Genomic DNA, 17,817 nt, shown 5'->3' on the forward strand with positions numbered 1-17,817 from the left:
GGCACACATATAACAATATCTGAAAGCATCTGGCCCCATGGAGACATCATCCCCCACCCACATTTGTGTGTTAGTGTAAATATTTTGAGAAATACAGGATACAATACAGAATGTGCATGTCTTACAGCATATGTGTGTGTGTGTATACGTGTATGAGTGTATTTGGGAGGGATCATTTATAAAGGAGACACAAAGATTGGCTCAGACACAATGACATCACCAGGGTCAAAGCTGCCTCAAAGTCACCCTTGTTGGGTGATTGCCCCCACAGGGGAGCAGGAGTAGGTATAGTCACCCATGTGCAGTCAGGTTCTGTAGCTTGGACCCTGCACACAGCTGAATTGTGACTGTGAGATGTAGTTCAGCAGCAGCGCACAGGTTGGACCATCCCCTACTGGGAGTTTGCAGCCCGCAGGTAAATTACTCCTAGGCCCAATCAAGCATTTCAGGTGCTTTATGTAAATAGCATATTTAACCCATTCTCTGCTTGTTGGTTTTTGATTTTTTTAATCAGACAACACACAGCAGGACATACCGCGTGCATCATAGAGCAACCTGGAAATGTAGAATCTACAGCTCTGGCAGTCAGGTGATTCTATGGCAGGTAAGTGGTTAAAGGGCCACTATAAAGTCACACTTTCCTGTAGAATTGTGCTTACGACAGTGAAATACCTTCAGTGGCCTAGATTCAATTTCTCTCTCTCTATAGGCAATGAGAAAGCCAAGTGAGGTATTGATGCCTTGGAGAGATCCATTTACAGCCCCGTGCCTCTGGCCAGGCCCCCCACATTATCATACGACAACCCCTTGGCTATCAGGCCATACCCCCTGGCTACCAGGCCATACCCCCTGGCTACCAGGCCATACCCCCCTGGCTAGCAGGCCATACCCCCTGGCTACCAGGCCATACCCCCCTTACTACCAGGCCATACCCCCCTGGCTACCAGGCCATACCCCCCTGGCTACCAGGCCATACCCCCTGGCTACCAGGCCATACCCCCTGGCTACCAGGCCATACCCCCTTGGTTACCAGGCCATACCCCCTGGCTACCAGGCCATACCCCCCTGGCTACCAGGCCATACCCCCCTGGCTACCAGGCCATACCCCCTGGCTACCAGGCCATACCCCCTTGGTTACCAGGCCATACCCCCTGGCTACCAGGCCATACCCCCTGGCTACCAGGCCATACCCCCCTGGCTACCAGGCCATACCCCCCTGGCTACCAGGCCACACCCCCTTGGCTACCAGGCCATACCCCCTTTCTCATTTACAGCATGTAGCAGGAAGGTGAAAAGAAAGTGTGCGGCCAACCAGTCTGGTAAACAATGGCAAGGCAGAATGCAAAGTATTATTGGCAAGTTGAGACAATAAAGGTGGCCATACTCTGGTCGATATTCCATTGTATCAGACCTATAGGCCCATGGGCTGAATGGATGAATACTGCATGATTGCCTACATAAATGCATCAATATTTAAGTTCTCTTGTTACTATATAGTACACAAATTAGGGGCCATACACACTATGGCGACCTTGTCAAACAAGTGGATCTTTCTTCTGATATGCCCATCTGCCCAATATTAGCCTAATTAGAACAACCAAAGGCAAAATTAAACCTGAATGATTGACACCTGGCCAATTTTCAGCAGGGAGACCCCAGGGGTCCCCAATACATGGACAGATTGAATTTTACTGAAAGTCTCAAATTGGCAGCTTAAATTTTCCTGTGTATGGCCACCTTTACTCATGGGTCTTATCACCCCCCCCAAATATCTATTTTACTGGCCCTACTACCCCGGCGTGTTTGAAATCATGGGTAAACTGCTTCTCCCCCCCTACCTGTCCTTACCGGGATCCCATTTTCCCAAGTACCCCAACACTCATGGCATCTACACCCCCAATAGTTACACCACTGACATGAACTATATCTCTACTAAACTACTTGCTGGGCTGTGCAGGATACAAAATCAGTACCAGGGGCATAACATGACTTTTCAAGGCCCCTCTGCAAAAATATTTTCCTTACATAACTGCGGCCTCAACCCCCGAGTCCCCAACCCCCATTCCCCAATATGTATAAGCATGTATATTATTTATGTTGGGAGTCTGTGCAAGATTTAGCGCTGCTTTGCACTTTGAGATTTATTAGTAATTAAAGGGTTGAGCTGGCAACCTTGGCGTGTGTCAGTGCACGTGAGATAAAAGCCAAGCCTGAGGCATGCTGGGAGCTCACATCCATATCCAGGCGCTTTGCTAAGTATGGTTTTGAAGTCCCAAGAGCTGCAGATTTACCCCATCAATATGCAAAGTGCTTGCAGGATGGATACAAAGCCACACTGTGCCCCATAAAAGCATGTGCATGTAGTGCAGTTCCGTGCTGGGAAAATTTGGGTCACGGCCCCACAGAATCTCTTGTCCTCGCTCTCTCCTTCCTTTTCTTTTTGCACCGGAGCTGTAACACAATCCTCAGTTTAATGGGCAAACCATTAATCCTTCTAAACTTCATGGGATCCCAGTATTTATAGTGGGGAATAATTATCAGGTCTGGACTGGCATTTCAAGTGCACAGAGGCCCAAACAGCCCCCCAGCCCAATAAATAGTGTCTGTCTATGGCACCTTACAGCCCCCCTGGCATTCCCAGTACCCAGAGGCACAAACAGCCCCCCAGCCCAATAAATAGTGACTGTCTGTGGCACCTTACAGCCCCCCTGGCATTCCCAGTACCCAGAGGCACAAACAGCCCCCCCCAGCCCAATAAATAGTGACTGTCTGTGGCACCTTACAGCCCCCCTGGCATTCCCAGTACCCAGAGGCACAAACAGCCCCCCAGCCCAATAAATAGTGTCTGTCTTTGGCACCTTACAGCCCCCCTGGCATTCCCAGTACCCAGAGGCACAAACAGCACCCCCCCAGCCCAATAAATAGTGACTGTCTGTGGCACCTTACAGCCCCCCTGGCATTCCCAGTACCCAGAGGCACAAACAGCCCCCCCCCAGCCCAATAAATAGTGACTGTCTGTGGCACCTTACAGCCCTCCTGGCATTCCCAGTACCCAGAGGCACAAACAGCCCCCCCAGCCCAATAAATAGTGACTGTCTGTGGCACCTTACAGCCCCCCTGGCATTCCCAGTACCCAGAGGCACAAACAGCCCCCCCAGCCCAATAAATAGTGACTGTCTGTGGCACCTTACAGCCCCCCTGGCATTCCCAGTACCCAGAGGCACAAACAGCCCCCCCAGCCCAATAAATAGTGACTGTCTGTGGCACCTTACAGCCCCCCTGGCATTCCCAGTACCCAGAGGCACAAACACCCCCCCCCCCAGCCCAATAAATAGTGACTGTCTATGGCATCTTACAGCCCCCCTGGCATTTTTCCAGAATTCACCGATTGCCAGTCCAGGCTCGATAATTATACTGTGTCCAATGTCATTTCTCCAGTATCTGAGTCTCCCAAGATCCATTAGGCAAAGATGCTTCAGTAAAGTCAATGCTTCTTTTCTGTGTTTTGTTGATCATACTGTATGTATGCTATAACTATATGGAATCCCATAGTTCCATTTGGATCTGATATTGTGAATTGGGGCAATACGGACTGCGGGGGGAGGGGGTTGCATAATTTCTAACATCATGCTTAGGGAATAGGGACATTGAACAAGTACAAGAGGAGTACAAGAGGGGTCCAGGCCCATATTTTGAACTGGGGCCCCTAAACCACTGTGGTACTGTGCCAAGAGCCGTTTCCCCACTGACTACTGGGAAGCATTTTGCAAGCCGCATTACACACCTTTTAAACCTCAGAACACATCAGAAGTGTCATTGCACATCATAAATAAATAATTCCCCAATCATAAGCCATGTGGTCCCCATTCCGCATGATAGCCTGCAACTGTAGGTGATCCAAATGCCTGCCATTACACATACAGTGATTTTCTATTATCCAGTCTTTAATGTAGGGGGCTGTCTAATGACTAAGAACTTGTAATCTTAAACCTGATCCTATTTAGAGAAGTAATAAAGATTACGGTGTATGCTGATACCTAACCCCTTGCGTGTGAGCCGAGATCCATCCGCTGCTCCACCAGCAGGTGGGATCTCTAAGCAAATGCTCATCGGGCTTACATTATTAAAGGACTATTAGCTTTACTCTGACTAAAATAAGAAATTCATAAACCAATATTAGTGGCTGCTTTAAGGGCTATGGCTCACAGGATGCAATCAGGAGGAAAACAGTTAAAACACCACTATTTGCCTATGGCTACTCCTCACAATAATTAATAGAAAACAGCCAGTGTAGTCAGCAGCAAACATCTCCGTAAACTACAAAATGACCATTCAGAATGTGTTTGGTGGCAGCTATATCTGTTAGGGTGGCAGCTATATCTAGTAAGGTGGCAGCTACATCTGGTAAGGTGGCAGCTATATCTGGTAAGGTGGCAGCTATATCTGGTAAGGTGGCAGCTATATCTGTTAGGGTGGCAGCTATATCTGGTAAGGTGGCAGCTATATCTGGTAAGGTGGCAGCTATATCTGGTAAGGTGGCAGCTATATCTGTTAGGGTGGCAGCTATAGCTGGTAAGGTGGCAGCTATATCTGGTAAGGTGGCAGCTATATCTGGTAAGGTGGCAGCTATATCTGGTAAGGTGGCAGCTATATCTGTTAGGGTGGCAGCTATATCTAGTAAGGTGGCAGCTGTATCTGGTAAGGTGGCAGCTATATCTGGTAAGGTGGCAGCTATATCTGTTAGGGTGGCAGCTATATCTGGTAAGGTGGCAGCTATATCTGTTAGGGTGGCAGCTATATCTGGTAAGGTGGCAGCTATATCTGTTAGGGTGGCAGCTATATCTGGTAAGGTGGCAGCTATATCTGGTAAGGTGGCAGCTATATCTGGTAAGGTGGCAGCTATATCTGTTAGGGTGGCAGCTATATCTGGTAAGGTGGCAGCTATATCTGTTAGGGTGGCAGCTATATCTGGTAAGGTGGCAGCTATATCTGGTAAGGTGGCAGCTATATCTGTTAGGGTGGCAGCTATATCTGGTAAGGTGGCAGCTATAGCCAGCACTGGTACCCCTGGAAATCAGGGCAGTCCTTAGTAGTAAAGGGACCTGGGGCAAATTGTCTGATACTGCAGGCATGTTGGCACATAATTATTATAATTGCTGCAGTCCCACTGGCACTTAATTCTCAGTATTCCTGCTGGCACAGTGGCACATAATCCCCAGAATCCCTGCACATACGCATAGATTGCTGATGTTGTTAATTATTATGCATTCGATTGGGACATAATAGCCTGTACTGCAGGTACACGGGCACATAGCGCTCAGCATTCCTCCTCTATTTGATTGCTGATTTAATTGCCAATTACTTTTATCCATATTATGATGGAGATACCTGCCATGCCAATGCCACTCTCGTCCCCTGCCTATTCTCTCATTTTCCCATACTACCTTACATACTTCCCTCCTCTCAACTGCCACTTGAACACAGACTAGGCATAATGTGATAACATTCCACTGTGTCTAGCCGCAAATGTCACAGAAAATCAAACAACCCAAATCATCTTAAAATGGGTGGCAAGGCCAAGTGGATCAGATTCATAATGGATCACGCCTAGGTACAATACTAATAGCATTAATACAGTAATATAGCTCTATAAATGTCATCAGGAGGGGCCCCAGAATAACAATGCAAAGGCAGACTCTAATATATCCCATTCCCACACCTTGTGTCTCAACCCTTTCTCCTTGTAGAGTGTAAGCTCTTTTGGGCAGGGCTCTCTTCATCTCTTGTATCGGTTATTGATTGATTTATATGTTACTCTGTATGTCCAATGTATGTAACCCACTTATTGTACAGCACTGCGGGATATATTGGCGCTTTATAAATAAATGTTAATAATAATAATAATTAAATGAATGCTCTCTAAGCATAAACACATGCTCCCCACAAAGGACTGGGGTGTGCCAGGGCAACCAGGGCTTCTACCCCTTGGGCTCCAACACCCCCTCTGGGGCCCCAACAATTGCATATACATTTACACATAGACACGTGCAATTCATTGTTCCTTTTGTATATCAGCCTGTTGGTTCCAGTGCATCGGCTCCCAGACCAGTAAATGAATGGAGCCCCATATCAATGAATGAAAGCAGCCTACCCAGCGATGGCAGCCTGGCAGCGCACCGTCTGTACCAGGGAGGCATGGCCACTTTATCACCGATACAAAAATAGACCGAGATGCAGCCACACATGAATGGAGCCCTGTCTATGATTGTTGTGCTAGTTTGGCAGCAAGACACGGCTCAGAACAGCTTGGGCTACAGAGAAGCACTTTTATCACTGGGAAACACACAGGCACAGGGATTTATTGATCTGCAGATTACACTAACCTTTTATATCGAATATAGTAAATGGCTTGAAAGCTCTAAGATGCAGCCTGCACTGGGGGTATTTATGCCTATTTATAAACGTCTGTAAGTCACTTATCATGGTCCAGTTTCCTTATGTTTATACTGGAATATTACCTGCCCAAAACTGCTCTTCCCTCACGTTAGAACCAATCACAGATGAGAATATGCTCAGTAATTAGTGCATGAACCCCCATATGTAATAAAAGGCATTAAGTTTGCCCTGGAGCAGTAACCCATAGCAACCAACAAAGTGTTTTTAAACAGGTGCCCAGTAAGGGTGAAGACACACGGAGCTACTAGTAGCAGCTACTTGTCATGGCTACAAAACCAGACAATGCTGATCATTTACTGATAATTGTCTCAGTATTGTCTATGGCAGGGTATTTTCTAGAGCAGTGGTTCTCAACCTTCCTAATGCCGCAACCCTTTAATACAGTTCCTCGTGTTGTGGTGACCCCCAACCATAAAATTATTCCTAAGACCATCGGAAATATGTGTTTTCCAATGGGCTTAGGCGACCCCTGTGAAAGGGCCGTTCGACCCCCAAAGGGGTCCCAACCCACAGGTTGAGAACTGCTGTTCTAGAGTTTAGTAGCTGTGACAAGTAGCTGCTACTAAGTAGCTCTGTGTGTCTTCACCCTAACTGCTTCCTGCTAATTGGTTGCTATGGGTTACTGCTCCTGGGCAAACTTAGTGTCTTTTATTACATAACCCCAGAAATGCAACTTAGTAGAAGTAATGCAAGCTTTCAAGGGCTCTTCTTCTTCTGTAATCCATTGAATTCGCCAATACAAGGTATCAATTCCTCTACATTTTCCCATTTTGATCAATGGCTAACCCCATCCAACACTCTGCTCCTAACATATGAAAGCAGGCAGTGGAGGAATGCTAAGGGAGGGGCCAAGCGAGGACAAGTGCCAGGAGTGGGAGGGGCCGGGGACTCAGATAGGGATAGACAGGGACAATAAGGCAGCAATGAAGGGACCAACAGGACTAACAAGATAGGTAGAGGCAGGCAGATAAGAAGACAATGAGCAGCAGAGAAAGTGAGGAACAGCATCAGATTTACAGAAAATAGGGACACAGGGACTTCAGAAGTGACGGGATGAGTGACACAGAGTGACAGAGCGTGACAGCAGGAATGATAAATCGCTGCAGTGGGGAAGAAATAAATCTTTGTAGACAAAGGCACTCCAGAAGTAGCAGCGAGGAGGAGATACTGCAGCAATGACAGGGAATGGGATAGACAGACTGCAGCAGTGATAGGAGAGAGAGAGATAGCGGCTGCAGCAGAAAGGGAGGGAGATAGAAGGAAAAGGGAGGGAGGGAGAGATTGCAGAGGAGGGAGAAAAAATAGTAAAGGAGAAGGAGCCACAGGCAGGGATTTAAAGAGCAAGACGCCAGCTGAAGTGCATTGTTGGGCACTGCTTTCCTACTGAGGCACTTCTGAGAGACTGCTGCAAAAAAAAAAATCACAAAGAAAGAAAGAAAAGGAGGGAAAGTGAGAGACTGCTTTAAGCCCAGGAGGAGACGTTTCCCAAGGCGCCGCTGCCCCATCATTCAGGTGCTGCACCTTGAGCAGAACTTGACAGCTCCCAGGAACTGATGAGTGTGGGCAAATGAGAAGAGACAGTGCCTGGTCCAGGAGAGAGGGCAAGGCATACCATCTGTAACCTTGGGAGGGACTGTTCGGGAATGGAGAGAGACTGTGCCCAGTAAAGAGACCTAGAAGCACACAACAAGCTGCAAGACTGCCCAACTAGACAGTTGCAGAGGGGAGAATTTTGTGCTGACTTGCCTGGCCCCGGTCCAAGCCACACTCAGCGCAGGAGGGACACTGTTGGAGGTTCTTTTTTTTTGTAAACACAGAAAGTAGTGAAAATAACTCAGGATTAGACAAGACGAATAACTGCTGTATATATATATACACATAGCGCATTTCCTGGCATGAATATATTCTATAGGATTTTATACTATCACAGAGTCATATCAAGCTTGCTGTCTTCTCCAAGGGACTTCACTAAAAGCAGGAGAGTCATCCAAAAGTGACTTCATGGACTGACGTCAAACAGTGACTCTTTGGGTTTCTTTTCTTTCTTTGTAATAACCAAGCACAGTCAGAATCTCAGCGGTCACCATGACGGAAATAACCGAAAGCGACCCGCAGAATACAGAGCAAAGACCCCTGGGGAGCAGCATCGGAGGAGGCTGTGGTCTGCCTGAGAGTAAGGTATCCTGAAAAGCATCATCTCTCCATTGGGCTGCCTACTCCGACTCTCTGTATCCCCCCATCATATCATAATCCCAACATCCTCTCAACATTCCATCACTCCCGCTTACTTGCACATAAATATAGGGGCCACAACAAGAGCAGGATTGGCTTTGACTGCACCCAGTCATCTATAGATCTATATCACTAACAGCACCCACTCCCTAAACCCTTCATTTAACCAATCTATTGTGTGTTTCATGCACCCAGTGACTGTAGGTGCCAAAGGCAGAGCATGGTATCTCCTCTCACTTCCAAAGTTGGTCCGATGAAGGGTATGGCATTCTAACACACAGCTCCTTAACCCTTTTCTCCCAAATTAAGTCTGGGAGTCTGCATAATAACCCAAAACAGTGATTTAGGAGTAATTACACAACTTTCGTGTATGCATTGTATGTGTATTTATAAAGTGCTACATATGTACGCAGTGCTGTACAGTAGAACAATAAATTAATACAGGTGTGGGATCCCTTATCCGGAAACCTGTTATCCAGAAAGCTCCAAATTACGGAAAGCCTGTCTCCCATAGACTCCATTTTAATCAAATAATTCAGAATTTTAAAACTGATTTCCTTTTTCTCTGTAATAATAAAACAGTACCTGTACTTGATCCCAACTAAGATATAATTACCCCTTATTGGGGCAGAACAGCCCTATTGGGTTTATTTCATGGTTAAATGATTCCCTTTTCTCTGTAATAATAAAACAGTACCTGTACTTGATCCCAACTAAGATATAATTACCCCTTATTGGGGCAGAACAGCCCTATTGGGTTTATTTCATGGTTAAATGATTCCCTTTTCTCTGTAATAATAAAACAGTACCTGTACTTGATCCCAACTAAGATATAATTACCCCTTATTGGGGGCAGAACAGCCCTATTGGGTTTATTTCATGGTTAAATGATTCCCTTTTCTCTGTAATAATAAAACAGTACCTGTACTTGATCCCAACTAAGATATAATTACCCCTTATTGGGGGCAGAACAGCCCTATTGGGTTTATTTCATGGTTAAATGATTCCCTTTTCTCTGTAATAATAAAACAGTACCTGTACTTGATCCCAACTAAGATATAAATAATACTTACTGGATGCAAAACAATCCTATTGGGTTTAATTAATGTTTTATTGATTTGTTAGTAGACTTAAGGTATGGAGATCCAAATTATGGAAAGACCCCTTATCCGGAATACCTTTGGTCCCGTGCATTCTGGATAAGGGGTCCTATACCTGTACAACAGGGGGTCATTAAAATAATAGATACAGTTGCAGTAAGTTAATAATCAAAGAGACAAGAGGATGCCCATAGAGCTTACAATCTAAATGGGAGGGTAACTTACAGACACAAATAAGTAAAGAGGATATTATTGCTGCAGGTTACAGTGGATGACACTGCAATATAAGTGCTAATATTGCCATTGGAGCAGGGCATTTCATTTTATTAAGGGCATCATGTAGATGCATCCTAAGGAGCATAGGAACCCAATTTGCTGTCCTAATCCATATGTTAAAGGGGTTATTCACCTTTAGTACGATGTTAAGTGCTCTATTCTGAGGCAGTTTGCAATTGGTCTTCATTTTTTATTATTTGCTGTTTTTTTATTATTTCCTTTTTGGTTCAGCAGCTCCCCAGTTTGGAATTTCAGCAGCTATCTGGTTGCTAGGGTCTTATTCAACTTAGCAACTAGGCAGCATGTTGAAAGAGAGAGAGGTACATGAAAAGAGGAGGGCTGCTGGGGTCAGTGACCCCTTCATTTGAAATGTGGAGTCAAAAGAGGAAGGCAAATCATTCAAAAATAGAAAAGATAAAAAATGAAGACCAATTGAAAAGTTCCTAAGAATATACCATATACGAAAAGTGAACCTGAATGTGGACCACCCCTTTAATACTCCGTGGTCTGTACCCTACAAGAAGGCAGCACATCTGCTCATTAAAAATGCCCTTTTGTCAATTCAATGGCCGGTCACACTTCCTAGAACATTGCTTTTTCAATAGTATCATTAGTTTCCCCCACATTATCCTCCATATATCAACTGCTACATGTATGGGGGTTTTGACATTATTCTTTGCTTGAGGCACAATTTATTTCTCTGTAATTATTTACAAGGCAGCTGGCTTATAAAGTTCACCTGCAAATTAATGCATCTACAGGTATGGGATCTGTTATCCGTAAACCCGTTATCCAGAAAGTGTCAAATTACAGTAAGGCCATCTCCCATAGACTCCATTATAAGCAAATAATTCTAATTTTTAAAAATGATTTCCTTTTCCTCTGTAATAATAAAACAGTACCTGTACTTGATCCCAACTAAGATATAATTACCCCTTATTGGGGGCAGAACAGCCCTATTGGGTTTATTTCATGGTTAAATGATTCCCTTTTCTCTGTAATAATAAAACAGTACCTGTACTTGATCCCAACTAAGATATAATTACCCCTTATTGGGGCAGAACAGCCCTATTGGGTTTATTTCATGGTTAAATGATTCCCTTTTCTCTGTAATAATAAAACAGTACCTGTACTTGATCCCAACTAAGATATAATTACCCCTTATTGGGGCAGAACAGCCCTATTGGGTTTATTTCATGGTTAAATGATTCCCTTTTCTCTGTAATAATAAAACAGTACCTGTACTTGATCCCAACTAAGATATAATTACCCCTTATTGGGGGCAGAACAGCCCTATTGGGTTTATTTCATGGTAAATGATTCCCTTTTCTCTGTAATAATAAAACAGTACCTGTACTTGATCCCAACTAAGATATAATTACCCCTTATTGGGGGCAGAACAGCCCTATTGGGTTTATTTAATGGTTAAATTATTCCCTTTTCTCTGTAATAATAAAACAGTACCTGTACTTGATCCCAACTAAGATATAATTACCCCTTATTGGGGGCACAACAGCCCTATTGGGTTTATTTCATGGTTAAATGATTCCCTTTTCTCTGTAATAATAAAACAGTACCTGTACTTGATCCCAACTAAGATATAATTACCCCTTATTGGGGGCAGAACAGCCCTATTGGGTTTATTTCATGGTTAAATGATTCCCTTTTCTCTGTAATAATAAAACAGTGCCGTTACTTGATGCCAACTAAAGCTGGCTATACACGTCAGATTTACCTCTTCTTCTGACGAACGTTCGGATATCGGTCGTACTAATATTCACACTGAAACTGTAGGATAAAGCCCTACAAATAACCAATGGGAGGATGTTCTGAACATGAAATAGTTGGCAGCACCAATGGTTCGAAAGTGACTCCCATTGTAGGTCCCCATAGGATATCAGCAGACACACAATAAATGATTTTATCCTTATTCGACCGAGATTTTCTAACCCGTCTCATTGAATAAACGACAGAACACAATGGTACAGAAATTATTGGGATGATAATCCAGAAAACCTTGGGTTCTGAGCATTCTGGATAATAGGCCCTATACCTGTGTATGGTTATGGTCATGGGCTGACCACATGGTACATGGCCCAATTCCTTGATCTAGTCATATGCCGGAATAGCCAAACTTGATGGCACTTGATTTGTGCACTGAGCTGGCAAAAGATTCTCTGGCTTGGGGAATCAAGTTAAAAAAAACCCAGATCTTGCCAATATTACATATAAATGAAGCCAACTGAACAATTTACAACACCCATTAAGGCTGATGGCAAATGGGATGCTTTCTCAGAGCCGGTAGAGAAGATCCTAAAACTTCCCCTTACAAGAGCAGTTTCAGCCAATGAACTGTCAGGACTGATGGTGTCGGGGGGGTTTACAATGGGGGGGGGGGGGGCAGGTTCGGGCACTTCTCGGTTGGCTGAAGAAAATGCCCCATATGTCATCAGCCTTTGGAAATCCAAACAAGCGTTCCGCCATTTTCTCATGAATAAATGACCCACAAACAGAGGACCCACATATGCTGGTAAATAAGAATCCAAGTATAGAATAACCCATTAATTACCTACCCAATAGGATTAGCAGCTCCTTACACCACCAATCTCACACATAATTAGTGCAGCCTCTCTCTGCTACATATTAGCAACGCCTAATTATACGTATGTAAATAAACACTTTGATTGAATGTAAATAAACACTTTGATTGCAATTATAAACGCACTTGGGGAAAATCAATCAGATGATGCCTTGCGAATGACAGTCAGTAAGGGAAATAATAAGTGGAACGGCCAACCAGCAGAGGTAGAACCCTATCTCAAGCAGTCGTTTTGCCAAAAAGCATTGTATGTGGGTGTTATTTTAGCTGATTACTGATTGGGAGTATTATTTATATATTCCATAAGGACTGCATTGGCTCAGGGTATGTTATTTAAGGACACCATACCGCCATTTTTGATCCATTTAACATATACCCCCTGGGCAGGCACATACTGTATGTACAATAATACTTCTGCTAAGTGTATATTATACTGTGCATACACCTTCCCAGAGTAGCAAAGGAGGACCAGTACCCCAGAAGGTGCCAGGATTCAATTTTAGTGGAAAGACATGCACCACTATAGGCCACAAGGTTAGTGAGATGCCCTACTGAGGGGGCAAACATATAGGGGCACATTTACTAATCCACAAACGTCCGAAAAGCGTCCGAATGCGTTTTTTTCGTAATGATCGGTATTTTGCGATTTTTTCGTAAATTGACGCGACTTTTTCGTAGCCATTACGACTTGCGCGAATTGTTGCGACTTTTTCGTAGCCGTCGCACCGAGTACGAAAGTTTCAGATTCATTCAAGCTTCAGTATCGTGACTTTCCTTGGGCCGGGTTGGAGCTGCAGAGTGCCATTGAGCCCTATGGGAGGCTTTCCTTGGGCCGGGTTGGAGCTGCAGAGTGCCATTGAGCCCTATGGGAGGCTTTCCTTGGGCCGGGTTGGAGCTGCAGAGTGCCATTGAGCCCTATGGGAGACTTTCCTTGGGCCAGGTTGGAGCTGCAGAGTGCCATTGAGCCCTATGGGAGACTTTCCTTGGGCCGGGTTGGAGCTGCAGAGTGCCATTGAGCCCTATGGGAGGCTTTCCTTGGGCCGGGTTGGAGCTGCAGAGTGCCATTGAGCCCTATGGGAGGCTTTCCTTGGGCCAGGTTGGAGCTGCAGAGTGCCATTGAGTCCTATGGGAGGCTTCCAAAATCATGCAAAGTCTGAAAGGTTTGCCCGCCGTTTACGAGCACTCAATATGAAAAAGTCGCGACAATATACGAGGAAGTCGTAACGGCTATGAAAAAGTCGCGACAATTTACGAAAAAGTCGTGACGCCGACGAAAAAATCGCAAAAAATACGAAAAAGACGCAAAATGTTCGTTTCCAATCCGTTTTTTTCCCATTCGGGATTCGGATTCGTGGATTAGTAAATCAGCCCCATACTGTAGGCGCCCCCACATTAAGACAAATCTATGGTTTTGGAATTTGTAGATCAAACAGATGGGGCAAACAGAAACAATAAAGGTACAGTCACAACCAAGGGAGGGGGTTGTTTATATAGGGGTCATTATCTCTAGTTAAACCCTCTCATCTAATTACAGTGGAAGTAGTAAGTGTGAAAGCAAAATGATTCTCTGTTACTGCTTTATAATTAAAAAAAAAAGACAATTGTTTTTTCTAAAGAATAGGTAGGTTGTATTTTCAGCCTAAGTTCTATTTATTTTGCTCATGTTTGAAAGAGGTATATATAGGTGTGTACTGCCCCTTTAAATGAGACACACATGGAAAGGCTCAGCTGTAGCTTTTTTTTTCCTGCCTCTTCTTGACGGAGAGAATGGGATTATCAATAAGAGAAAGGATGGCTGTGATGGAACTGTATCTTTCCTCGATTTATTGGACACGTGACTAGCACAAATAAATAATTCACAAATACTTCTGTAACCTTGGCCATTAGCAGGACCTTATTTACAGGCCCCCCCGACAAGGTCCTATGCATAAAACAAAACATTTTGTGCCCCCTAGAAAATGCTCTGTTCATGGGAATATATCATTACAGTCCCCTGGTTCAGAGCACAAAGGTTTTTAACGATACTCGAAACCTGCAGACAATGGTTTGGGTTGCAATCTGGCCAATATATTACTGACCTGCCCAGTAAAATGATGCTTGATACTATTATTGTTGAAAATGGCAGGGATAGGGCAACCCTGTGTTCTATATACGGGGTTATAGACTAACTTAATGAACCCCCGAAGTATGCACTATGCACAGATTCACATGGTTACAGACCCCCAGACTGTGTATAGGCTCTGTATATAGGGTTACAGACTCTCATAAAATACTCTAAGCATGCTTACAGAACCCCAGATAATGTCCTATGTATACAGTTACAGACCTCCAAACATTGGTCTGAGTCCAAGGTTATGGGGGTGCAACCTAGGTAGGGTTTTAGGGTTGCAACTTAGCTGGTAAAAAATATGCTTGATGTTATTTATAGGGAAGAAGAAAAAAATAAGAATATAGGATGGCCGTTATTTCTCATTCGGAAAAGGTGTCAACACTAGGGGGGAGATTTATTAAGACCCGAACGGGTCCGGCCGCGGCGTTTTCGCGCGGGCGCACGAAAAAGTCGTGCGAAAAGTCGTGCCGCTGTTTGCAATGGTTTGGTATGAAAATTACGTGACTTTCGGATCGCCAATACGATTTTTTCGTGACTAATACGATTTTTTCGTGACTAATACGATTTTTTCGTGACTAATACGATTTTTTCGTGACTAATACGATTTTTTCGTAAGCATTTTCGGGATATTTGCGATCTTCAGAAATTTTCGTTTCCAATCTGAATTTTTCCCATTCGGGATTCGAACTCGGGTTTTGATAAATCTGCCCCTAGGTATATGGTTAGACATCCCTAGAGAATGCACAGGGTTATAGGGTAAGAGGCCTCCATAGAATGTTCTATACACTGTACATTGTAACATTGTCTGGGAGTCTGTAACATGGCTATAGACTCAAAGACAATACACACGGTTACATGGCTATATACTCACAGGCAATGTTCTAGGCACAGGGTTACATGATTAAAGACTCCCAGACAATGTTCTATGTACAGGATTACATGTGTGTATACTCACAGACAATGTACTAGGCACAGGATTACATGATTAAAGACTCCCAGACAATGTTCTATGTACAGGATTACATGTGTGTATACTCACAGACAATGTACTAGGCACAGGATTACATGATTAAAGACTCCCAGACAATGTTCTATGTACAGGATTACATGTGTGTATACTCACAGACAATGTACTAGGCACAGGATTACATGATTAGAGACTCCCAGACAATATTCTAGGTACAGGTCTGTATACTCACTGACAATGTACTAGGCACAGGGTTACATGTGTGTATACTCACAGACAATGTTCTAGGCACAGGTTTACATGATTAAAGACTCCCAGACAATGTTCTATGTACAGGGTTTTATTGTTACAGATTCATCAACATCATCATCATTATCATCATTTATTTATATAATGCCAACACGTTACAAGTACTGCCAGACAATGTTCTATGTACAGGGTTACATTGTTACAGATTCAGCATCATCATCATTATCATCATTTATTTATATAATGCCAACACATTACAAGTACTGCCAGACAATGTTCTATGTACAGGGTTTTATTGTTACAGATTCAGCATCATCATCATTATCATCATTTATTTATATAATGCCAACACGTTACAAGTACTGCCAGACAATGTTCTATGTACAGGGTTACATTGTTACAGATTCAGCATCATCATCATCATTATCATCATTTATTTATATAATGCCAACACATTACAAGTACTGCCAGACAATGTTCTAGGTACAGGGTTACATGTCTGTATACTCACAGACAATGTTCTAGGCACAGGATTACATGATTAGAGACTCCCAGACAATATTCTAGGTACAGGTCTGTATACTCACTGACAATGTACTAGGCACAGGGTTACATGTCTGTATACTCACAAACAATGTTCTAGGCACAGGATTACATGATTTGAGACTCCCTGACAATGTTCTATATACAGAGTTACATTGTTACAGATTCATCATCATCATTTATTTATATAATGCCAACACGTTACAAGTACTGCCAGACAATGTTCTAGGTACAGGGTTACATGTGTGTATACTCACAGACAATGTTCTAGGCACAGGATTACGTGATTAGAGACTCCCAGGCACTATTCTAGGTACAGGGTTACATGTCTGTATACTCACAGACAAAGTTCTAGGCACAGGGTTACATGATTAAAGAATCCCAGACAATGTTCTATGTACAGGGTTACATGTCTGTATACTCACAGACAATGTTCTAGGCACAGGATTACATGATTAGAGACTCCCAGACAATATTCTAGGTACAGGTCTGTATACTCACTGACAATATACTAGGCACAGGATTCAAAGACAATGTTCTAGGCACAGGGTTACATTATTGGTAACTCCCAGACAATGTTGTATGTACAGGGTTACATTGTTACAGATTCATCATTATCATCAATTATTTATATAATTTAAATATATAATATTTATATAATATATGTTTCCATGGATACAGACTCCCAGACAATGTTCTATGCACAGGGTTACATGTTTACAGACTCACAGAGAACGTTCTATATACAGGATTGAATGGTTACAGGCTTGCTACAGAATGGTCTCTATATGGAGTTACATGGTTATAGACCTCCAAATAGTTTACTATACACAGAGTTACATTGTTACTTTACTCCCAGACAATATACTGTGTAGGGGGGTACATACTTACAGTCTGACCCCCCCCCCCCCAGACAATAATCAATGCATAATTCTTAGTCACTGATCTATTCACATTCTGCAAAACAACACTCAACAAAACAAGTAAAAAAAAACCCCAATCTTTTTCTTTTCGGAGGGGGGCCATGGTTGACATGGTTGACATGGCCCCAGAGCTTACTCCATGCACAAGGCTATTATGTACAAGGATATAACTGGAGGCAGTTCTCTGTAGCAGATGCCTTGGGGGTATATAATTATATTTAATATTTGTATTTTTTTTTTGTCTATGTAAAGTTGGGAGGAACACGAGTCAAAAAAATGTCATTACGGTAATGATGCTTCATCGTTATTTCGATATGACAATAAAACTTGAAACTATATATATATATACAGTATGTATCTAG

At 43.4% G+C, this 17,817-nt stretch overlaps 1 protein-coding gene across 2 annotated transcripts in view; it reads left to right on the forward strand.

Moving 5' to 3' along the window:
• Window positions 1-238: 238 nt before the first annotated feature.
• stac2 (SH3 and cysteine rich domain 2) overlaps window positions 239-17,817 on the forward strand; it is a 40,001-nt gene continuing 22,422 nt past the window's right edge. Inside the window, exons 1-2 of one of the 2 annotated variants that reach the window (XM_031894716.1) lie at window positions 239-415; window positions 515-604. In XM_031894716.1, coding sequence (XP_031750576.1) covers window positions 598-604 — 7 coding nt within the window. In that variant the 5' untranslated portion in view covers window positions 239-415; window positions 515-597. Of the gene's footprint in view, window positions 416-514; window positions 605-7,345; window positions 8,635-17,817 lie in introns of those variants that run through there. The other variant, XM_002940940.5, reaches the window with a different exon arrangement.

Source organism: Xenopus tropicalis, chromosome 10 (genome assembly GCF_000004195.4).
Source record: "Xenopus tropicalis strain Nigerian chromosome 10, UCB_Xtro_10.0, whole genome shotgun sequence".
NCBI lineage: Eukaryota > Metazoa > Chordata > Amphibia > Anura > Pipidae > Xenopus > Xenopus tropicalis.